Source organism: Chelonia mydas, chromosome 5 (genome assembly GCF_015237465.2).
Source record: "Chelonia mydas isolate rCheMyd1 chromosome 5, rCheMyd1.pri.v2, whole genome shotgun sequence".
Taxonomy (NCBI): domain Eukaryota; kingdom Metazoa; phylum Chordata; order Testudines; family Cheloniidae; genus Chelonia; species Chelonia mydas.
Genome location: NC_051245.2, coordinates 117,700,498 through 117,725,577, shown reverse-complemented (window position 1 = coordinate 117,725,577; position 25,080 = coordinate 117,700,498). Strand labels below are relative to the sequence as shown.

At 41.7% G+C, this 25,080-nt stretch overlaps 1 protein-coding gene across 1 annotated transcript in view; it reads left to right on the top strand.

Moving 5' to 3' along the window:
• The window catches only part of SHOC1 (shortage in chiasmata 1), a 145,998-nt gene extending 128,653 nt beyond the window's left edge, over positions 1–17,345 (top strand). Inside the window, exons 28-35 of the mRNA XM_043547362.1 lie at positions 881–1,719; positions 4,395–4,625; positions 4,716–4,934; positions 6,638–6,713; positions 9,216–9,590; positions 12,756–12,907; positions 13,821–14,082; positions 16,833–17,345. Of these exons, the coding sequence (XP_043403297.1) occupies positions 881–1,719; positions 4,395–4,625; positions 4,716–4,934; positions 6,638–6,713; positions 9,216–9,590; positions 12,756–12,907; positions 13,821–14,082; positions 16,833–16,933 (2,255 nt within the window). The 3' untranslated portion in view covers positions 16,934–17,345. The remainder of the gene's footprint in view (positions 1–880; positions 1,720–4,394; positions 4,626–4,715; positions 4,935–6,637; positions 6,714–9,215; positions 9,591–12,755; positions 12,908–13,820; positions 14,083–16,832) is intronic.
• Positions 17,346–25,080: the final 7,735 nt, after the last annotated feature.

Below are 25,080 nucleotides of genomic sequence, written 5' to 3'. Positions count from 1 at the left end.
GTTTGGTGGCTTATGTGAAACGGTGAGATGGTGGCCCATTTTCTTCTCCTGCAGTGCTACTTAAAGTTAAAACTTGTAGGGAGAATGTGGACTCTCTGCTGTGGGCAAAAAGGAAGGGCCTCTGAGAAGCTGCAGAACTAAAGAGTGAGCTTATTGGGTCAGAACATGGGACTGGAAAACAAAGTGTTCACAGGTTTGTAGGATGAGGTGGATATCTGGCAGCTCCAGAATATTGATGCTTAGCCTTTTCTGTTCTTCACAATCAAAATGGGCTTCCCACGTCTCTGAAATTCACATCAGTGGTGATTTGGATTGGATTGGAAGGATTAGAAGGAGGGAGGGAAAGAGAAAAGGCCTGGAAGGATGGGATAATGGGATGACCCAGAGTCCAGACAGGAAGTCCACATGGACAGAGGAAGGAAGAAGAGTTTCTCCTGGGAAGTCAGGGAATGGCATCTGATTGGAACAAAGGTGAGGGTGTAAGTTGTAAACTGGCCCATACAACAGAGTCCTCATAGGCTGCACTTTGATGTAGGAGACAAAGGATTGGCCTGGCTGGGTTAAGAGGAGAGTTAGTCATGGCAGCTGACATGGGCAAGAATGGGGCCAGACTGGGGCTTCTATAAGGAAGCTCTCACTTGTAAGGCCTTTGCCTCCTCGCTTTACTGGTAAAGGGAGCCAAAAACTGTCTGTCCTTGCTGTGTCTCTAAGGTAGAATAGGAGAAGAGAAGACTATGACAAAAGGAATGATCAGTAAGTAATTTTCCTTTTTCGTTCCAACTCAATTTAAAAAATGATTGAAAGCTTTAAAATATGGTCTGCATTAAAAATGTTTTTTCATTGGATTACTACATTTCTCTTCAAATTGTTTTATTATCAGTGTCCAGCAAGGATACAGAGGAGAATTTAACAATTCCCATCAGTAAAGATGTTTATGAAATCCTTATGAGAAGAGAGAGCTGTCTACGTGACCTCATTGAAAAGAAGTTTGGTTGCATGTCTCTCTTTAAGACTATAAGATGTCCCCTTGAAGTATACAGGAAAAGCCTGAAGGAAGGAATTGAGATATCTGTTTGGATGGATGATATGACAAGACATAATGCTGATGCTTTGGTGAATGTAGCCCATGAACATCTGCACCATATTGGAGGCCTTGCTCTTGCCCTGGTGAAAGCTGGTGGGCCAGAAATTAAGCAAAGAAGTAAATGTTACATTGAGCGCCATGGAACTCTCACCATTGGCCAGATAGCAGTGACAGGTGGAGGCAGGCTTTCTTGTAAGAAAGTTATCCATACAGTAGGTCCAAGATGGTCTGCAAATGAAAGTGAGAGATGTTGTCACTTGCTTGAGACAGCCATTATAAATGTCCTGAAATATGTTAATACTCCAGAGAATAATATAAAGTCTGTTGCAATCCCTGCAGTGAGCTCAGGAATTTTTGGCTTCCCACTAGATTTATGTGCTCATGTGATGGTACGGACTATAAAGAATTTTGTTGAGCTGGCTCCATTATTTGGCTGGTTCAAAGAAATCCACTTGGTGAACGTTGCTGAATCCACAGCTACAGCAATGAGAAAGGCCTGTGAAGAGTTGCTGGGCAGGAGTGACATCAACGCACTTCAGGAGACTCCACCAGCTTCAGCGAACCTGCTTCCAGATTCCATCACAATCAATGGTCTCTGCCTACACATCATAAGAGGACACATTGAAGATCAGCAAGTAAGTCTTTCCAACGGCACATGAAGGCCCTGATCTTGTGAAGTGCTGAGTATGGCGTTGCATCCCTGCACCTTGCAGGATTGGACACAAGGAGATTAGAAGGCATGTTGTATTGATCCAGTAAACGTGCATCTTGTCCTTTTGCCTTTAGCCACCCAACATTAGAATCAGTGGACCAATACATTATATACCCAGATCTCTTCTTATAATAATACTACTGAGTTATGAAAAGTGTGAGTGAGCCCTGTTATGAGAGAATAGGAGAAAACAACAGATAGTCAGGACAGTCAATACAATAAAGTTATGTTAACATTTACTTTTTTAATATAATATTTTAATAGTTAACTTTTTTTTCATGTATCCCCTAGAAGTTTACTCTCCTAGCTCCTATCACATCATGCAGGAACGCTGTAAGCAAGACACGAGACGTAATTCTTCTGCTCTACTCTGCACTGATTAGGCCTCAACTGGAATATTGTGTCCTGTTCTGGACACCACATTTCAGGAAAGATGTGGACAAATTGGAGAAAGTCCAGAGAAGAGCAACAAAAATGATTAAAGGTCTAGAAAACATGACCTATGAGGGAAGATTGAAAAAACTGGGTTTGTTTAGTCTGGAAAAGAGAAGAATGAGAGGGGATATGATAACAGTTTTCAAGTACATAAAAGGTTGTTTCAAGGAGGAGGGAGAAAAATTGTTCTTCTTAACCTCTGAGGATAGGACAAGAAGCAATGGGCTTAAATTGCAGAAAAGCGGGTTTAGGTTGGGCATTAGGAAAAAATTCCTAACTGTCAGGGTGGTTAAGCACTGGAATAAATTGCCGAGGGAGGTTGTGGAATCTCCATCATTGGAGATTTTTAAGAGCAGGTTAGACAAACACCTGTCAGGGATGGTCTAGATCAGGGGTGGCCAACCTGTGGCTCCGGAGCCACATGCGGCTCTTCAGAAGTTAATATGCAGCTCCTTGTATAGGCACCGACTCCGGGGCTGGAGCTACAGGCACCAACTTTCCAATGTGCCAGGGGGTGCTCACTGCTCAACCCCTGGCTCTGCCACAGGCTCTGCCCCCACTCCACCCCTTCCCGTCCCCTCCCCTGAGCCTGCCATGCCCTCACTCCTCCTTCCGCCTCCCGAGCCTCCTGCATGCCACAAAACAGGTGATGGGGAGGTGTGGGAGGGAGCAGGAGGCACTGATCAGTGGGGCTGCCGGTGGGCGGGAGGCGCTGGGAGCAGGGGGAGCTGATGCAGGGCCGCTGATGTATTACTGTGGCTCTTTGGCAATGTACATTGGTAAATTCTGGCTCCTTCTCAGGCTCAGGTCAGCCATCCCTGGTCTAGATAATACTTAATTCTGCCATGAGTGCAGGGGACTGAACTAGATGACCTCTCGAGGTCCCTTCCAGTCCTATGATTCTGTGATCCTGCTTTTTTTTCAGGAATGGGATGAATGCTCCTCTCTCACTATTGAGGCATTCAGCTTATACTGCAACAGTTGAAGATATTTTCTAAAAACAATGTAAATATCATCTTTAACCAGCATGTGATTTAAATAGACTTATTTCACTTATTATAACTGGAAAATCTGGTAAAAAATATGGCAATCCTAATTGTGGGCAAACCAGAAAGGGTGATTAGACTGGAAGCTGCATCAAAGCTTTAATGACAGTTTGTTTCTAACAAATACTGTATTTTACAAAATGTTCCATACCTTGTGTGTTAAAGAAACATCTTGACTCCTTATGAAGTTTATTTTTATAGATGTGGAAATAAAGGGCAGCAATTATGATCTTTGGTCGAAGGTGGAGAAATTCTACCAACTGACTATAAAAAGTTACATTCCTTCCAAGCAACTGAATGTGTGTAGCCCAGAGCCTTGTATTTTTAATTACTCTTAAACAATCAAGCTAAGGTTCAACTCATTATTTCTGTGGTCAAAATACTATAAGCAAAAGTTTTGCATTTCTCAAATTCAGTTCCAAATTATAGCAGCCCTAGGGAGTACGTGATGGGCAGAAGGAGAAAGCTCAGGGATTTCCATCCTCCCACAGTGCTCCTGCACAGAAGGCAGTCATAATTTTGCAACTCCTCCTGAGTACACAAGATGGCGAGGACTATTAGTGTGGCTGGCAGAGCTTACTACTCTAAGGCTACATCTATATTATGCACCATTGTCAGTGGCATGTAGGCTACGTGTAGCTGTGCGCCACACCAAAAAGCCTGTTGTTTCCACCGCCTGCTGCGGTGTATAGCTACTCCTGTCAATGAAAGGCTCTGGCAGGGGGAGACAGAGGGGGAAAGTTTCAGCAGATAAAAATACCAGTGTAGACGGGGAGGCACAGCTTGGGTGAGTAGAAAGCATGTAAGGGATATACTTGTGTACATATCCACAGGCTTCAACTATGTTTTTTACTCTACATGCCTCACCAGCAACACTGCTAGTTATACCCAGGTGGGGCAGGGGGTATGCTGGTATGTGTTCTACACACTGCCGAAAGAAGCATGCAGTGAGATGTACCTTAAAAGGGGGAGTGTCTTGATGGGATGGTGTTTTTAATAAGGCAAAACTTCACCAGCTGCACAGGTACATTTGAAGTGGGGATCTAACTGCAGTGCAGGTAAAATATGCATTTAGCTGAAGTGACATATACTGAGATCTTGTGTTCTTTTCTTCCAGACTGCAGTTATTGTTAATTCTGTGGTCATGAATGATGATCTCTCAAGAGGAAACATTTCAAGAGCAATTCTGGAAAAAGCAGGCCTATCTCTTCAGAAGGAATTTCTGTTTGAGTTACAAAAACTTCCTCCATATTGTGAGAAATTCATATTGACAAAAGGATACAATCTTGCCTGCAAGTCTGTGCTCCACATAGTATGGTCCTCACAAAGCAGCAGTGATTCACGCAAGGTGATGTTCAGTTACAGTGGATTTTCACTTCTCTTTTTCAGGTCAAAAAGTAAAGTGAGGTCCAAAAACTCTCCTTTTTTTTTTCTGCAGGGACTAAAAACTGCAATGTCAAGATGTTTGCTTAAGATTCAGGAGTATCAGCTTCCCTCAATTTCCTTCCCTGCAATTGGGACTGGAGTGTTAAATTTGCCAAATGATGAAGTGGCAGATATTATGATTGACAAAGTTTTAAGCTTTGCAAAGGAACATCCTTGGAAGAAGACAGATGTGTATTTTGTGATCCATCCAAATGACAGTTATGTCTATAAGGTAAAACATTTAGCATTAACTATAAGTTAGTAGAAGAACCCACAATAGCCATGAAGAAAGTTTCTGTGTATTGCTACAAGCTAAAGTACTTCATATACCAAACTAGACATAACATTTGTAAAAATGGATAGCAAGCCTCTGGTGTATGTGCTGGGGCTGGTAGGGAGCATATGGTGAAGGTGCTGCTCCCCACTTAGTGGGGACTTTCTACTGAAGTTAAGCCACAGGAAATGCATTTAGCAAATTCTGTCACATCATCTCCCGTGGCAATGTCTTGTCACAAAGGGCTTGGCCTTCCATGGTAGAAAAGGCTGTAGACAGGAGGCGAAATTCTCTGTTGGTGATTTCAATGGAACAGTACCAGTTTATGCCAGCAGAGAATTTGGCCCAGGTGATTTATATATGACTGTGTTAGGTATCCATTTAGTATAAAAACATAAGGTTTGATCGTTTTCTCTCTGAACCCAAAACTCCCACTGACTTCAGCAGGTGAGGAGTGAGCCTGTATACTGCAGCAAAAGTAACATACAGAGCAATAGAGTGTGGACTGGCAAAAAGGTAACATTATGCTCTTGCTTCTGCTCTGAAAGGCTATCAAATTCAGATGTGAAATGTAATGTGGTATCAGTAACTGGGTGTAAGGGAGTGTGAGTATAACTTACATGATGAAGGACAGAAAAAAGGTGTAGCCACTCCTGCCTCCTTCCTCCTCCGAGTTAGTTGCTTTTCCTGATACACCAGCTCTTCCATGCCATTGATGTGTAAGTTACATCCATTTTGACTCCTAGGTTCAAATAAACCAACTTACGCCCTCTTATTGACATGTAGCTGACAGCACCTTGCATGTAAACTCTGACGTTGCCCCTCCATTTTAGAAGTATTTACAATAAGAATTTCCAATTTTAATTAATTGACTTTTGTTCATCTATGCTGTAGACCTGCTGTGCAGTTTCTTCACCTTTTTGTCAGTATAGTTCAGTGTAAAATCTTATTTTCTAGTGTAGTATTAATTTACAATGTACTTTTTTTCGGTATTTGTCTGAAGATTATTTTTATCATTTTTCCATATGCCAGAACTCTGACAAATTATATTTGGTTGTAATTTGTCTCTGTTTCCTTGGACCACATGCTCACACTGCCAGTTGTTTCACTAACGTGCCAAAGCCTGTCCTCTCCCCGCCACAGGCCTTCAAGGCTAAAAAACAACATGAATGTTGTATTTTCATTGCTCAGGGGACGCCAGTCTGCAGGAAGCCCAAACCCACTGCACAGCACAGAGCAGTGCACCTCAGTGGCTTTCCACATGAGGCTATGGAGAGGAGCTTTGTGACTGTGAGTTAGGTAGGGGGATAGTCAGTGCATCAATGCACAGCATGGATCCATCAGCATAAATCCGCAAGCAGAAGAGAGCAGCTTATGGGCAGCTTCTACTCCTGCCCATAAGCTGTAATAGCTGCCATAGCCTGGCTGCCTGAGTTCCCCACATACTACCTGCAGATGGAATTGGAGAGGATGCCATCCATGTCCCTGTACAAAACCCTGGAACCAGGCTTGGCACAGGAAACCACCATTAGGTCCTGTATGAAAAAAGACTGACTAAAATTGCTTACCTAACAGAAATCTGGAGAGACAGACTCTGTTCACTTGTTAGTGGTTTGATACATAGCTGGCTGTGAACTGATTCTAAATCTTTCTTTTTCAAGGCTTTCCAAACCAAGTTAGATTCAGCAAAAAACAAACTGATAGAAGACACGGAATGCAACAAAAGGGATTATTTGGGTAAGTAAGAAGCACAAAGGATGAATAAGGTTCTGAAAATTATATTCTCCTAATAAACATCTATTACCTGGGGGTGAAACCATCACACAGGAGCTCTGCATTTAATTTTTTTAGTCTGTTTCATTGCCTGTCAAACTGGGTGATAAGAGGGAGAAAAAGACAAGACTGGTTTGGGTATAATGGGGAAAATGTGTTACCTCTTCTAAAGTTGTGTTTTGCAAAACTTGTTTTAGTGTTATGATACTATTTAATTAGATTGCTTTTGACTTTTATCAGATTCTCATTCATGTAAACAAAAATGTAACTGTTGAGCTAACTATTCAACTCTTCAGACACTTTGCAGTCTTTTGCCCCTTGAAAGACCCACGGCATTCACATTGATGTTATCAGGAGTTATGTGTGAATACTGAGAATAGAACTGATCTTAGGGTTTGGTAGCTCAAAAGGAGGATTTCTTAACTGAATACAGACTGGAGGAAGCTAAACTATGACAGTTATCAATTATTTTCTCTAATCAATCATCTGCATCCCAGTTTCTTCTATTTAAGGAGCTAATGGGTATGATAAAGAAGTTCTAACTGTTGTGCTTTGGCACCTTTTTTCCAGCTTATGCAAACAGGATTTGTCACACCAGGCTCAGGTCCTTGCTTCCCCTAGCAATCTTTGGGTAGTTGATGCTTCAGAGGAAGATGACCCTTCTGAGCTCCAATAATTGTGCAGTGCCTTTTCTGGGGCAAGTGGAGTTCCTTTCTGACCCTGAAGCACAAGTTTTAATCACCCTTGTGTATACTGTGGCTACAAGTCTAGTTAGTGGCCATGAAATTATCTAACCAGTTCCCTCCTCAGCCTAGTTAATTGTCACTGATCCAGTGAACAAAAATAAACTTTAACCAGTTCAAGTCAAGAGAAAGACCAACAGAACCCTTTTTTAGGTATGGTGGGGCTTGATACACCCACTGCGACACCCCACCTGTGAGGGAGGGAGGGAAGGTGTCCCCTGCTGCACATATCTCTGGGTTATGCTATTGGAAGCAGACGTAATCCAGAGCTGAATCGTCCCGTGTTGTAGTTTCTAATTAATCTGAAAGGGGTCCTTGTGAAAATCATCATAATTAGTTGATTTGAGAGAAAACCCGGCTAGGTTATAATAGACAGCTTTATCAAATGCCAGCCGCTGAGAGGACATGAACACAGCTGTCCCTATTCAACCTGGTGGCGATAAAAGTTGTTGGGGGGGTTTTCTCAGAGTTTTCCTAGAACCAGGCCCAGAAGTTTAGTGCACCTGACTCTAACTTTAAAAAAAATAAATTAAACTTGGGGGGGACCCTGGCTGAGTGCATTGTAGCCACTACAGAGTTCCAGAGCTTATTGTATAAGGTTAATTAACACAGTAAAAACCTCACCCGCAATAGGCAGTGCCCTGTCTTTAGTTACCACTTTAAATTTGCAGCACAGTTTTGTTCAACTTTTGGTTAGGGCCATCACGACCAACTGCAATCAGTGGGAATTGATGGCACAAAGTACTTCATGTGACTGGGCCCCTGGCGCCAAAGGGTAAAATTTCAGTTCAAGGAAGGTGAGGATGGTGTGATGGGTAACATTCCTTCCCTCCTTGCAGACATGGGAGTTGTGTTTGCATTGTGTCTCCAGTGTTCAAATTATTGCGGGCAGCACTCCAGCCCCTTACCATTTCCATCAGTGGACTCTTTATATCAAGCTGAGTTTGTTGTCATTTAAAACATATTCTAGCTAGCCAATGCAAAGCCAGTGTGAGTGAAACACATTGATTTTACATCCTACTTTAAAAAAAAACACAGGGAGAACACAAATGTACTTAAAATGCAAAAGGTACTCATTTATCCAGAGCCAAACACCAGCAGGGATTTTAAAAAAGGGCTTCTTTGTAAATAGGACAATGTCCTCTCCTTCATTTTCCCCCGAGAACTACAATGTATTCTCTTAACACAAAAACGGTCCTAACTAGAGACTTAAAAGCAACATTAACATTTTCAGTCTGTGTAAATATTTAATTTCATTATCTCCAGTATCTCCTGAAATAGCAACTTCTGCTTAAACCACCCATTAGAAGAATGTGGGAAAACATGAAAATTAAGAACAAGTTTCTAAATGGTTCACAGAAGAACAACTACCATTTAATTTGACTTCAAAATATAATGATGTTTATACATCTGGATTGGAACTGTATTTATTATTACTAGGGGCAAATCCTGGTCCCACTTAAATCAATGAGAATTAGGCCCTTATGGGGAGATTTTCAAAGGCAAAACTGAAAGTTAATGGGAGTTAGATGCCCAACTGCCATTTGTATCTTTAAAAATCTACCCCTTAGTGTCTGTCATAATATCCCCATTCTGAACATACCAGAAGGACAGTAAGGTTCCTTGTGCTGCAGAGTCTGAAGGTTGCATATAGAGATTTGTGACAGCACTTGTGAACTTTTCAGTCTACCGACTGTACTTGTATAAACTGTACTTCTTACAGGGTCACGCTCCGACAGACAAGCTGAAATAGAGAATCAAAAAACTGGACCAGCCATTGAACTTATTGGGAACTGCTATGAAAAACTGGAAGCAGCAAAAATATGGATTGAAGACATAATGCAAGTCCAGGAAAGTCACCTTATTGTTATAGAAAACAATCACATTTTTAACCTTAGCAAAAGAGACCATGCAGAACTTTCTCATCTGCAGCGTTTCGGTATATCCATATTGGAAGAAGTGGTTGATGGAAAAGCAAGATTAGAGATTAAAGGTCCCCCTGGTGCCGTAATTGATGCAGTGTTTGTGATCGAAAACTTACTGTGTTATGTGCAAGAGAATAATAGAGTCAAACAAGAGGAACTGCTGCAGTCAGAGGGTCAGTGAAGTTAAGAGAATAAAAACAAATATGAAGCAGGGAATATAGTGCCAATCTATAAAAAGGGAAATAAGGACAACCCAGGGAATTACAGACCAGACATCTTAACTTCTGTACCCGGAAAGATAATGGAGCAAATAATTAAGCAATCACTTTGCAAACATCTAGAAGATAATGTGATAAGTAATAGTCAGCATGGATTTATCAAGAACAAATTGTGTCATATCAACCTGTTAGCTTTCTTTGACAGGGTAACAAGCCCTGTAGATAGGGGGGAAGCAGTAGACGTGGTATATCTTTACTTTAGTAAAACTTTTGATACTGTCTTGCATGACCTTCTCATTATCAAACTAGGGAAATGCAACCTAGATGGAGCTACTATAAGGTGGGTGCATAACTGGCTGGAAAGTCATTCCCAGAGAGTAGTTATCAGTGGTTCACAGTCATGCTGGAAGGGCATAACGAGTGGAGTCCCTCAGGGATTGGTTCTGGGTCTGGTTCTGTTCAATCTCTTCATCAATGATTTAGATAATGGCATAGAGAGTACACTTATAAAGTTTGCAGACAATACCAACCTGGGAGGGGTTGCAAGTGCTTTGGAGGATAGAATTAAAATTCAAAATGATCTGGACAAACCGGAGAAATGGTATGAAGTTAGCAGGATTAAATTCAATAAGGACAAATGCAAAGTACTCCACTGAGGAAGGAACAATCAGCTGCACATACAAAATGGGAAATGATTGCCTAGGAAGGCGTACTGCGGAAAGGGATTTGGGGATCACAGTGGACCATAAGCTAAATATGAATCAACAGTGTAACACTGTTGCAAAAAAAAAGCAAACATCATTCTGGGATGTATTAGCAGGAGTGTTGTAAGCAAGACATGAGAAGTAATTTTTCACTCTAGTCCATGCTGATTAGGCCTCAGCTGGAGTATTGTGTCCAGTTCTGGGCACCACATTTCAGAAAGTTGTGGACAAATTGGAAAAAGTCCAGAGAAGAGCAACAAAAATGATTAAAGGTCTAGAAAACATGACCTATGAAGGAAGATTGACTAAACTTCAATCTTTGTTTAGTCTGTTTGTTTAGTCTGGAAAAGAGAAGACAGAGGGGACAAGATAACCATTTTCAAATACATAAAAGATTGTTACAAGGAGGAGAGAGACAAATTGTTTTCCTTAACCTCTGAGGATAGGAGAAGAAGCAATGGGCTTAAATTGCAGCAAGGGAGGTTTAGGTTGGACATTAGGAAAAACTTCCTAACTGTCAGTGTGATTAAGAACTGGAATAAATTGCCTAGGGAGGTTGTGGAACCTCCATCATTGGAGATTTTTAAGAGCAGGTTAGACAAACATCTGTCAGGGGTGGCCTAGATAATACTTAATCTTGCCATGAGTGGAGGGGACTGGACTAAATGACCTTCTGAGGTCCCTTCCAGTCCTATGATTCTATGTATGAGTGTTATCCATATTTAGATGAGCTCGTATTTCAGTGTATATGTATGAAGAATATACAATTGGGTCAGATTAATCCATGTGCTTAGATACTATGGTAATGGGCGCTATGCAAAGCCTTGAAAGACTGTGTGTTAGTTTGTTGACTTCAGTTGATTTACTGTGCAAGATTCCAGGGGGTTGCAGTTTACCCTACTGGGCTAGCCATGCTGTTGGAGGCAGACGTGATTGTGCTGCCAGCCCTCACTCTGGGGGTTCCACTAGGAAAGGCAGCCTGAAGGCTCAAACAGCTGTGGCTCCCTAGAAAATGTGTGGAATCAGTGCATATCCTTTCTGAGCTGGTCCTGCATACTTTATAAGTAGCTTGTTGCAACTCCCCTCCTGGCATACCTACTGCTATCAGGGTTCCACAGAGAGACTTGCTCTGGTGGGAGTGAATCAAGCCCTGTGACGTCAATATAAAAATTACTGAAGTCAATTAAGTCAATTAATTGATTTCAGTGGAGTTACAATAATTAATTTGAAACCAGTACCAAAGACCACCTCAATGGGCAACTTCCTGTCTTTGAAAGATCCCTGTTTTCCAGGTCAGTTTTATTTGGCTTGTAGCTAAAAGCCACCCTTATTAGGCAACCATTTTTCCTGGTCATTTGGATGGTCATTTAAAATGGGCTCCATGGTATAAAAGATAGATACACAGTGAAGATGATACATCCTGTGTCTCTTCTGTTTCTGACTTTTTTCATTAGTTCCTTTGGTAGAATTTGATTTAACAGACATAATATATTCAGCAAATGTAAATGTAAGCTGTAAAGTCCTTAGCAAATTTGAATCAGTTAAAGAATTTCTAGATCTGGGCAGATAGTTACTTTATTTAAATGTACAAGAGTGCAGAAAGGTGCTGTAGTGCAGTGGTTCTCAACCATGGGTCTAGGGTCCCCTGGGGGGCCACGAGCTGGTTTCAGGGGGTCCGCCAAGCAGAGCCAGCGTTAGACTCGCTGGGGACCAGGGCAGAAAGCCGAAGCCCCACCACATGGGGGTTGAAGCCCAGGGCCCTGAGCCCTGCCACCCGGAGCTGAAGCCTGAGCAATGCAGCTTTGCAGGTGCGCCTGTGTCAAGGGCCCCAGGCAATTGCCCTGCTTGCTACCCCCTATCCCCGGCCCTGGCTTTTATATGCAGAAAAAACAGTTATAATTGTGGCACAGGTGGGCTGTGGAGTTTTTATAGCCTGTTGCGGGCGGGTTGGGCCTCAGAAGGAAAAAGGTTGAGAACCCCTGCTGTAGTGTCCATATCCAAAGTTCACTGAACTCAGCGGAAGCCTTTCCAATGACTTCTGCGAGCTCTGTATCAGGCCCCAAATGTCCTTGATGGTTTTTAGAACAGAAATCTTAAAAGTAAATCTAATTTAACAGTAAACTCACTACTTACGGGCAATAAGAAGTTAATCCTTACAGCACAAAAGAAAAAAAGAGTATCCCAACCTCCCTCAATAGAATTCCTAAGCCCCCATCAAAAGACCCTGTAAAGGAGGAGCCTGGACCGAGATGACCCAAACAACTTGCTTTGGAGAACATGTAACACTCCTCTCTCTTAACTAAGCAACTAAAATAAAATATTAACTTCCTCCTCCACTGACTTTGCTGCACTTGGGGTGAGTTTAACAATCTGAAAATCTTATATTATTATTATATATCCTGTTACTTGTGTCTAGGCCGACTGGAAACTAATTATCCTCCAGAAAAACTCCGAGACAAGACAAGGGATACCAAAATGCATTACCAGATCTCAGAAGCAGACTTATACTGTCAGGAATTCAAGGACCGAGAAAAACAGTTTGAAAAAGCTGGGCTTTGTGTTCTCAAGGTAAAGAGAGTGTCCTTGGTAAAAAGAATCTGAAGAAATCTTAAGGTATTAGACATTTACAAGAACCTGGATGGAATTAAGAAGGATACATTTTCAAAAAAGAAAAATATCAAAATCAATCAGTTCCTTATAATAGTTGAATGATCTTAAGTGAAATTGCAAATGCAACCTAGCTTTATTGCTCAATTAAGATGACTGTTCAGAAAATGTTACAGCTGATCATTCAGAAAGATGCAGTTAAATCCTTATTTACCATTTTAGAAGGCACAATATGTTTGTTTTATATTTTGAAGCCTCAAGTGCTCAGTTACAGTGAATTCTCAGGGATCAAGGGGCTGATTCTGCTCCTGATGTAGTCAGTAGTAGGTTCTAGGCTCTACTTTAATGCATGAAGGGAACACAAAGATGTACAGCATATACATAGAGAAATATAATCCTCTCTAGTAGATACATTCTCTGTGGGAAGGCGGGAGTATTGTCTAATGAAGCATTTCTCAAACTGGGGGTCCTGACCCAAAAGGGTGTCGCAAGCCTATTGTAGGGGGACGGGTCACAGTATTGCCACCCTTACTTCTGTGCTGCCTTCAGAGCTGAGCAACTGGAGAGTGGCAGTTCCTGACCAGGTGCCCAGCTCTGAAGGCAGTGCTACCGCCAGCAGGAGTGCAGAAGTAAGTGTGGCATGGTATTGGGGCAGAGAGTGTCAGGACAACACTTTATTAGAGGGGGTCGTCACAGCCTGAAATACTTTCAAAGGGGGTCCCAGCAAAAAATGTTTGAGAACCCCTGCATCAAGAAGAATTTACTTGATGTACAAAGACCACCTCTCATGCTGCATTAGAACTCTGATTAGGCTTCCAAACATGCACAGTATCTTGTCTCTAAAAAAGATTTATTTAATGACTTTCCATTCCAGCAAAGCTCTAAGAATTTTCAAGGAGAATTTGGAGGCTTGGCATATAGCTGTCCAGAAGCTCAGGTTGAGGAGACACTTTGGAGTGAATATCCATCCAGCCATGCATTGGATTCATTTGCACCTGACCTCCGGCTCTGTGATTCAGTTGCAAACCCAGATGAATACCGTAGTCTGAATTTTCACCAAATAGCTGGAGAGTTTTCAGGAAAGAGAAGGCCCAGTGCATCATTGTCAAACTTAACAGAAAAGCATGTTTTAACAGGTATGGTAAAATCACACACAAGTGCTGAGATTAATCTCTAATTAAACTAAAAATCAGACTATCTGGAAGACTAGGTCACAGATTTTTCTTTAAAATAGTTTTCAAATCAACAGATCAGTTGGTCTTTCATTTTAATTAGCTAATTTGTAGAAAATTCTAAATATTATTTGTATTTTTAATGCAAGCAGGAGTTCTTAGCATTTTAAATATGTGCATTTTTGACTCTAATGGGGAATAGTTTTTTTTTTTTAAATTATCATGACTTTTTTTTTTCTTTTGACAAAATATTGAAAAAGCACTAGTGCTCAGATTTCACAAAACTTCTACTTATTCCCATGACCTGTGTTTGAAATTCCTTTAATAAACTTACTCGAATTATTTTTAGAAATGTTGACAAATTTTTTTAATAAACATAGACCTAGGACAAAGACAACCACAGGGCTGAAATTGTTTTCACCCGTAGTGTTAAATTTAGCAGCCACAGAAGGCAAAATCCTGAGCACATTAAAGTGAATGGGAGTTTTCAATGGGGTCAGGATTTCACCCAGACACTGACTTCAATGGGGTCAGGATTTCACCCAGACACTTTGTGTTCTCTGACATATATTTGTTATGACATCTATTTTATGCAGCATCCTGTGCTTGAAGCCCCCTTCTTAGCTTTGCCTCCTGCACCTACCCCTTCTCTGTTCTTGAGTGCTTTTGAAAACCCACTTCTTCAATGAAATTTAATGTATGTATTAATATTAAAATACCTTGTTAACCCTGAAGACATACATTACTCACAGAAGAGACTTCATATCCTTATTGTCTTCACTCTGTTCTTCTTCCCATCCCCTCCTTGAGTGTGCCATCTTCTCCTGTTTATTTTCTCATTTTAGATGGTAAGTTCTTTAAGGCATGGTCTCTCTCTTTTGTAAAGTGTAATGCATATCCATGGCATTTTAAAAGTAATAATTAATAGTAATTACTGATCTCTATCAGTAACTCTCATTGTACCATGCGCCACAGAACCTTTTAAAAATTATGCCTCTCCTCTTCAGTTATTCTCTCTGCCACCCTTACTCAGAGAGTGAAATCAATAAGACGACTTGCAAAATAAATCCCAAGTAGGAAGGGTGGCAAAATCTGGCCCATTAATGATAATTACAATCTAATTTTGATATTATGGGCCAAATTTAAAAAAAAACACCAAAGCTGAGATTCTTGGACGAACCTGGTTAAGTCCTCATGCAAACTAATGACTAGCTAAATCAGTTTTGTTATATGTGAATTGGCAGCTTTGTGTGCACAAATGAGACCATTGTGTGTTTAAATATGGATGCACGCATGCATGTGATTTTCTTTATTAACCCCTAATTTTTGAAAATTTAGTCCCAGACATATTCCTAATACATTTAGGGGCAAGGAGAGGTCCTGCAGTATTCATAAATGTAATAACTGATTACAATTATTTTACATTTTGATCTCTTCATTGTCCAGTGAAGCTGACGAGATACCTAAGTAATTACACCACAATCATCTATGAAAACCTGAGTAACTAATTGATATCTTGTTCATGGGGTGGTTAAGGCAAGCTGGCAGTGAAACGGGGAAAAGTTATTTGAAATGTGGTACACTGCTTTTATTTCTCAATCTTTGGGAATTAAGGTGATTATAAGGAAGTTGTAAACAAATCTGCTGCTACTCCTCCGTCCCTGGGTAAGTCTGAGGTACAGCGTGGTGGTTAGCAGTACTTCAGTAACTGTAAAGGAAATTGTCTAGTCAGAAGAGAAAGTTTTAACTCCAGTAAACCAGTTCTGTAGGAACCAATGACCTGCCTCCAGGTATCCCACTGTCCTGAAAAGCACTGCTCTCCAGTTGAACAGATTTGTGTAATACCAAGAACTGTCATATCAAATCCATACATAAAATAATGAAACTTGATTAAAGAAAGAGGAGGAGATGAGCCGTGGTTTTGTCTTGGCTCTTGGCAGAAAAAGTTATTTTTAATTCACTGTTCATGAGCAAAAATAAAACAAAGACTAGCTCACAAAGCATTGCCCCATTAAAGAAAAATGTCATGCAACTTCCATATTTCAGAAGCTCCTACAAAGTCAAAATAGGCCTTAAAAAATCAGTGTGAGAAGATAAAGTTTTATTAAATCTAAAAACACTTAGGGTCAATGCACCAAGTTTTTTTCTTCTGTAACAGATGAAGTTCCTAGTTAAGTTTTTTTTTTTTTTTTCCATATTATGTATTGCTAGGGACAAACAGAATCCTGTACAAAAGACTTACGCAAGATTAAGGAACAAATTTTCAAATATTTTGCTTTTAAAATTATTTGTAATTTTTAAGTGTAGACATTTTTAACTTGAGAACGTTAACAGTGTGTCCCTGATGAAAAATTTCTAATTACACATTTATTGAAGAGTCTCAAATGTTCCACTCATCTAATATAAAGAAACATTAAAAGCATGCCAAAGTGTTGCAGTCCTTAAGTATATCACAGATTGCTTTTGTAAATTAATTCCCAGTTTAAAGTCACAAGATGTTTGTGCATATACTTCTATTAATGGAATTTATTCTAAAAATAGTAATCTGTACAGATCTCAGGCTGGTTACAATCTTGTCATTCTTTGTACAGTAGCACGCTATGAAAAGCTACAGCCTGCTATTACTACTGAGAAAAGCATCGCCAAGTCTACACAACTAGGACATTGTTTTGTAGTTATTCACTCCTTTCTTATTTCCCCGCTTTCTTTCATAGGTTTAGGCTTTGCACAAGTACCACAGCTCAAAAAAAGGCGACTAACATTTGAAAAAGCCCCTGGAAGAAGTGATGGGCAAACTCGTCTTAAATTCTTTTGAATTAAATGGAGTCTTACTACAGATATTTTTTTAAATTAGTGAAAAGTTTCAAGGGAGCCATTTTAAATTTTATAAGTATTTCTGACCCAATTCTCTGGTCATTTTCACATATTGAGAAGTTATTAGGTTCAAGTTTTTGCATGTTTATTAAAAGGGTTTTTTTAAAACATTTTACCAAACAAGTTAGTTACTTAGTCTGGAGAATTACAAGGAAAAATGTCTATTCTTAGATGTAAATTAAGATAAATAAAAACTTTTCCACTTTCACATACTGCCTTTCTATAATTTGTTTCCATATCTCATGAATTAATTTAAAAGAACCACATTGTTCTTTACACACACAAAAAGGCAAATAAGGGCCTAGAAGCTATACATTTAAACTCTTGAGTTTCCTTGATCATTTCAGTGGGGGGCCTGGGTTTGCTCCTGAGAGTAAGGTGCTGGGCTTCTGAACTTGCAGGAAAAAAGATCCAGAGGCGATTCTGGCAATTATGGGCCAATAAGCCTAACTTCAGTACCTGGTAAATTGGTTGAAACTATAGTAAAGAACAGAATTGTCAGACCAATAAACATGCTATATTGGGGAAGAGTCAACTTTTGTAAAATGCCTCAGCCCCTTCTCCCCACTTCCCCTGGCTCTTTAAGACAACGTGTGGAGAGTGATGCAGTGCAAGAGACTGCTGACAGGTCATCTATCTCACAGAACTGAGCAGGGAGAATGCTGATGAAGCCAACCATGCCCTGGTCCTGCCTCCTTCCAAACTAGTCCCACGCCTGCTTCACCCCTACAGTGAGCTTGTCTAGGCATTTTTGCATCATCTTAAAGCAGGGCTTGAAACCAAGGTAATTAACACCAGTATCCTCCCCCACCCCCTTAACACCAGTGCAGAACATCCATACCTGGGAACTAACCCCAGTGTAGCTACAATGCAGTGCAAAAAATCCCTCATGTTGACAAGCCTGGAGTCCCAGTCCCACATTTTACTTACAATGGGGTTTCCATGGAATTATAAGGGAGAAGCTCTTCTCATGGCTGTTTGTTACTCTAAGCAGAGATACTTCCCAATTAGTGCCTCTGTTCCAGAATCACTGGAACAGAGCATCTGGCCATATGTTTGTGTTTTAAAAGTAAGCAAGCTGCAACCAGGTTTGGAATGATCTACCCCGCTCCAAGGAAATTTCCCACAAGGTCCCTGAGGCCTCTCAGCACTTCAAAGGCAGCCAGTCCAAGGCCTATACAACCCTTTGACCAGAGGCTCCTGCTGGCAGTGCTTACCCCAGATATTGGATGGCAACAAAAATTGCTGCTGTAATCTTTAGGTTGAAATATTCCCACTTAATATTAAGTTGTTAAAGATGAGGGTGCAATAAAACCCAACTTAGTTTTCAGGGTCGAGCCTCTAGGTTGGTCACAGGAAATTTATTTAGTAGAGGACAACTCGGCGACACTATAAATGACACAACCAAACTTTATTTAAAATTATGATTAGTTAAACAAACAGGCATACAATTACTACTTACTGTGACAGACCCGGACGAGTGGGGTGCAAGGCACAGGGAGTGAGAAGGCATGCTGCTGGAGAACTGAGGAGTACAAGCATGATCAGGCTTCAGGAGGAAGGTCTTGTGGTGAGGGTGCTGGGGGGAAGGCAATGGGGAAGTAGCCCAGGGAGTTGTAGGTGTCACGCAGCTGATACAGGAGACATTGTAGACAGCTGCTATCCACAGGGCCCTGGGCTGGAACCCTGTGTAGAGGGTGGGCCCGGGTTCCCCCCATCTCCTGATTGGACACAGGAGGAATTGACCTGGTCTGTGAGAAACACCAGAAGGGAAGGTCTACTTTGGAAAGGGATCTGGCCTGTCCCCGACCCACTAGGTGGGACAACAGAGACTGCGGAGCTTGTTCTCTGTTTCCCCCATGCTGGCCAGTGATGAGGTTAGCTGAGTGAATGGCAGGTTTGAGCCTCTAGCAGAAGTGGCCAAACTGAGGGCTGCCGTGAACCTCTGAGGTGAGCAAATCTGCCAAAAAGCGCAGGATCCACCAAGGCAGAGGAGGAACTTTGTCACATTACACAATAGTGCAATTACACTGACACTAGATGATGAAATGATGTATCAATGCGTGATCTGTCCACTGACAACAGAGTAAAGTACAGCCTGGGATCTAACTATACCCTTTGGATGTTAATTGAAGTTTTCTCCAGTTTAACAAAACTATTCTTTTTATACCCCATCATAATACTAATTAATATTAAACTGTCCTTTACCACAATTACGTTTCCACCATTTCTTATTGGCTTTTTACATTACACATTATTTAAATTAACATCTGCACCAAAGTCTTTCCCATTCCATCGATATAGACAGCATTTTAGTAAAACATTTACAGTTCTTAAAAACACTTTTAAAACCTTGCTCAAAATAGTTGTAACAAAAACATCACCATACCATAACCTTGGCTCATGTCCTTGCTGATTCTTACTTTCCCATAACACTCTGTCTCCAACTTATCTTTGACTTTTTTCACACTAGCTACTTCGATTTCCCAGACTCCGTTACACTTAGGCCCAAAAATAGGCTAATTTAGGTAAAAGTAATTTCTTAACCCAAACAACACTATAGGCAACACTGCTCTGCCCACTCCACCAGTTTCCTCTAGTTCTTCAGTGTCCTCCTGATCCAGCAAAGCAACTTAAACATGTCTGTAACTCTAAGCATGTGCCTAAATCCTTTTCTGGAGCAGGGTCCTTGTGAGTAGTAAGGATGCTCAGGAGTACTAACAACCGCCCGCGCGTCCTTGGAGGTGGGGGAGGACAGGAGGAAAGAGGCAGACTCTAGAGCTTATTGAATAGGGAACTCAGTTGAGTTTTTAATGGACCAAGCAATGGGGCTTTCATCTTTTCTTCCTGCCCTGCCTAAAACACATTCAGCTTAACTGCCCCCTTTCTCAAGTTCATATCACTGCTCCTAGCAATGACCACTTACATCATATAGGATAGTGTATCTCCTTAGTGTTTGCACCCTTTAGGTATTTGTAGGCTGTCATGATCACTCAGACCTCCTGCATCTTTCTATTCCCAACTTCCCCCAATTTGTCTCTAATAAGCACCCCAGCATGAACACGGTATTCCAGGTGCCGGTGGCCAAGAGCCATAGAAAGAGGCACTATTATGACTGCCTCTACGCAGTTGCACTGGCCATTCTTTTGCTATATCACATTACAAATTAATGTATTTGTATTACAGTCGTGCCTCTTAACCAACTGAGAACAGCGTCTCATTGTGCTAGGCACTGCACAGGGTCGAGTCCCTGTCCCTAGGAGCTTATCATCTAAGCAGGCAAGTCAGCCAAAGGATAAGGTAAAGGGATATACAAGCAGATGGCCTGATCCAAAGTCCATTGTAGTCAAACGGGGATTTCCAGGCCCAGACTGCAATTGTCTGTAAACATATTAGTGCCATGATTATTTTTAGAGGGGGAACATGTGCCTGTTTAATATTAGTACCACAAATTATTTCTTGCATTACTTGTGTTCCAAGGTTCTCCATCATAAATTCTCTTCCCCAGCCTAATATATTAACTTACAATTTTCTCTACTTTTGTACTGTTCTGTTTTTTTCTGTCAAGGTTTCTAATAGCTTTAGATCGCAGTCTATTGTTTCCGCTAGTATTTCCAGTAAGTCCCATTTTCATATTACCAACTAGTTAGATTTACATTTTTACTCCCTTTTCTAGATATTAATGAAGAGGTCAAAGCAGATCTGGCTCAGTACAGATGCCTGTGGGTAAAACATTAGACACCTTTTCCTGATCCAGTACATCTTATTTTGTTTTTAGTCCCTCAGCCATTTCACAACAAGGTTGAAATGTTCTACCTGTCAACATGGGGTGGCACAATTCTCCAAAAGTCTAGGTTCAGAAGTCTGGGATAGGCTCATACTAGAGCAGGGCTGGGCAAACTATGGCCCGTGGGCCACATCTGGCCCACAGGACCACCCTGCCCGGCCCCTGAGCTCCTGGCTGGGGAGGCTCACCCCCGACCCCTCCCCCGCTGTCCTCCCTCCCCTGCAGCAATGCCGGCTCGCGGGCAGCGCGGCTTGCGCCCACCCACCTCCCAGGCTTTCAAATAAGCCTGTCCTACCGCTCTAAGTGGCATGGTAAGGGGGTGGGGGGTGGGGGTTAGATAAGGGGCAGGAGGCCCCAGGGGGCAGACAGGGGGCAGTTGGATGGGGCAGAGGTTCGGGGGGCAGGACGGTCAGGAGACAGGGAGGGTTGGATAGGGGGTGGGAGGTCGGGGGAGACAGGGAGCAGGGGGTGTTGGATAGGGGGTGGGGTCCCGGGGGGCCTGCCAGGGGGTGAGGGTGTGGATAGGGGTCGGGGCAGTCAGGGGACAGGGAGCAGGGGGGGTTGGATAGGGTATGGGGTCCCAGGGGGGGTGGTTGGGGCAGGGGGTCCTGGGAGGGGGCGGTCAGGGGACAAGAAGCAGGGGGGGTTGGATGGGTCTGGGGTTCTGAGGGGGGCAGATAGGGGGCGGGGGCCAGGCTGTTTGTGGAGGCACAGCCTTCCCTACCCAGCCCTCCATACCGTTTTGCAACCCTGATGTGGCCCTTGGGCCAAAAAGTTTGCCCACCCCTGTACTAGAGACTTGAAACTCAAGAGTCAGAATCCTGCAAGACGTCCAGCGCAGAATTATAAGGTAAGTAATTTTCCCTTTTTCCTAGTGCTGTATGTCCCACTGTGCCAGGTCTTCCACTTGTCAGTCTTTTACACTAAAGATATTCTAGAACAAGGACTGCCTTTATTTTTGTGGACTCTTAAGCGCTCAGCCTAATGTCACTGCTAAACAAATAGTAAAAAAATTATATCAAATGTACCCTCAAGTGCTATACAAATAAGACGGAAGACAGAGGTCCCTGTCCTAAGGAATTACAAATCTAAGTGGATGATTAACAAATTATGAAAGGAAGATAGACAAAAAGCAAGTGATTAAGCTGTGAAATTTAACAGACATCTTATTACTTTTCTTGTCAAGGCTAATCCCAGTTTTCATTTTGGAAAGAATCATCAAAATGTAAAGCAACTGACAGCAATGAAAGCTTTTGCCTTAAAAAAGTTATCCTTAGTCCTTGACAGCCATTGAGATCCTTCAGCACCCACCGGTATCACTCTCCTAATATTTTGAGTGGCTCTTGGTGGATTCTCCAGCACTGGCCATTTTTAAATGAAGACTGGTTGTTTCTCTAAAAAGATCTGTTCCAGTTCAAACAGGAATTATCGGGGGGGGGGGGGGGGGGATATCTGCCTTGCATTCTACAGGAAGCCTGTAGAATACAGACCTTTCTGACCTCAGAATACATTTGTGGGTGAGGAGAGAGGCACTATTTGCCATTGTTGGCTCCAGCAGAAGACGACGAAGAGACCTAGCCCCCATTCTTCATCTGAAAAGTTGACCTCTGTGAACACTTGGTGGTTAAAACTGCTGTCATGCTGGAGAGACATATGGATCAGGCTGTGGGATGTAATTCCCTTCTGCAGGAACGGGTGTAGCAATATATGGTTTGCAGAGGAATGTGTGTCAGCTCCAGAACATCAGTATTTGTTCTGTAGCCTCTGGTTTAGATGATTTAATTTTTCAGACCCTAAAATATTTAAAGTTTAATGTAATACCTGGGGGTGAGGAACAGATGTAGCAGGATGCTTATACTTGCAGCTTAAAGTCACCTTGACCTTAAGCTTTCACCGAGTACATATTCTGTATCTGAGCAAAATAAATAGATCACCAGAGACAGCAGTTTTGTTTTCAAAAGGAAAATGAGATCCTGCCTCTAAAGCGAGAATTCCTAGAAGTAAATATGCTGAATGATTTCCTCTTGCAAAAGTCCTGCCTCAACAGTGACAATGCTACCAGCAGCTTTTAACTTAAAGTGGGATCCGAAATTGTTGTTATGCAAGTTGCCTGGGAAGGAGGGTTTAGAAAAGATCTTTCATATGCAATATTCAAAATCATTATCTTCTGTAGAACTGCAAAAAAACCCACCTCCCCCGCACTTTACCCAGAATAGGAGGTGGATTTAAATAGACATTGCAGTCCATTTGCTATTTCTAGCCCATTTTTGTGGTCACTTGACCAAACCACTTTCTTTCTATTTGCATCATAGATTTGGTAGTGTTTTTGAAAACTCTCCCCCAAACTGCTAAACTCAGGATTCTGTTGCTTCAGTGTAAGACTACAGTTCTGCAAAAACTGTCGTAGATAACCACAGGGACGGGAAAAATACAGCTTCTACGCCCTAGCCTGTATTTGTTCTTTCACACATACAAAACTTTAATGTGAACATACAAGAAAAGTTAGTACAGAACATTGATGGAGAACCTACAGTGGATAACTTTAAAAACAGATACAAGCATACAGTGCCTTCAGTAGCCTAGTTGCAAAGGGAGTGTAACTTGCTGTCTGTATTCATTTTATGCTGGTCCAGAAAAAAGGGAATTACAAAGCTAGCTGCTGCAACATCTTAAATAAAAAGGAAAAACCCCAACACCCAGTGTTAAACTATTTGTCTTTGGCTCTCTCTCTCCCCCACACACAAATGCCCACACAAAGGCAGTATTACTCAAAAAAGACGACTTTCCCCATGAATTTAATATTAAGAAATATTAAATGCTTTTAGCTTCTAAAAGAGATGCATTTTTTAAAAAAAATCCCAGCATGTTAACACAGAATTCACTAGTGATTTTTTGGGCAACCCATGTTGCCCAACTCATCCTTGATGACTCTGTCCCTATTTTTCTTCCACTCGTGCAGAAAACACCTACCTCATGGCACCACACTGCATCTTTTTCTCTGAACCTGTCACCTTGCAGTCAATACCACCAACCCTCAACCAAGTCGAATGGTCACAGTTCAATGATAGACCCAAGTTATTTGTAATTTGCTTACTTCCCAGGTGGAATATACCTGAGGACTGGCAAATTTCCTATCTTTCTATAGGCTATTGGGTTGTATCGTACAAAGGGGAGGCACTTGTTGGATCATATTAAAGAAGTTCTGCATTAAAATCACAAATGAGTTTGATTCCCCATTGTTTAAATTCCAGGGTATTACTAATTAAGAGGTCTCTTGGTTCTTGGTCTCTTGGTTTTACTGTTTCTCTCCCTCTCTTTGTGAAACTTGCAAGCTGCTAATTATGTTAGTACATCCTAAGACAGAGTCTGTTCTCAAAGCAATACTTTGTAACAACAACTGTTCACACGGGGAGACTCAGAGCGATACTTTGTCACGACAGAAACAGCACACAGAGACTCCCCGCCCTTTTGTTGTATTTATCTCGCTTTGTTAACAATTGTGATTAAAATAGAGATAGAGGATGTATGTGGATGGATGCTTGGTGTGGATAATAAATGATCAGGGAGGTGCCAGCCTAAGAATCCAGTGTCAATCAGCCGAAGAAGGCGTCAAGTGGAAACAACCAGAGGACCCCCCGGAGGGCAGAGTGGAATCCGCCCAACAGCCTCAAGGATGGGAGAACCGAAGAACAAGAGAACATCTGGCAGCATGGAGCCGTCAGGAATGTGCCATCTGCTGATTGATTCAGCAACAGCATGATGAAGCAATTCCCATAGACTGGCATAGGAAGAAATTCCTATAAAAATGGACTCTAGAAACTGAGAACTTTGGGGTCTGATTCTGCAAACCAACTTCCAGGAGCATCAGATGTGCATCTGAGAAGGCCCTGCTCTCTCCTCGTGTGCAGGCCACCTGGCCAGTGGCTTGGCACAAGCAACTCTAAGGCTGGTAACAATGATAACAACCTTGAAGAACCTGTGTGTGTGTGTGTATGAATGAATGTGTGAATAAATATGAAATTGAATGGCATGTTATAGCTATAACTAACTGCTTACTATGATTCTTTCTGTATTCACAATAAATATGGCATTTTGCCTTATTCCCTTTAATAAGATCCTGCTGGTTTTTATTTTTTTGGTATATCACACTGATGAGGAAGAATGGTCTTGTGAGGATCCTGCTCCATCACAAACTACCTAAATTTGAGCAAGTCACTTTGTCCCTCTGGGCCTCAGATATCCATCTGCACAATGGGGATCATAGAATTTCCCTGCATTGCAGCAGCATTGTGAGGTATAGA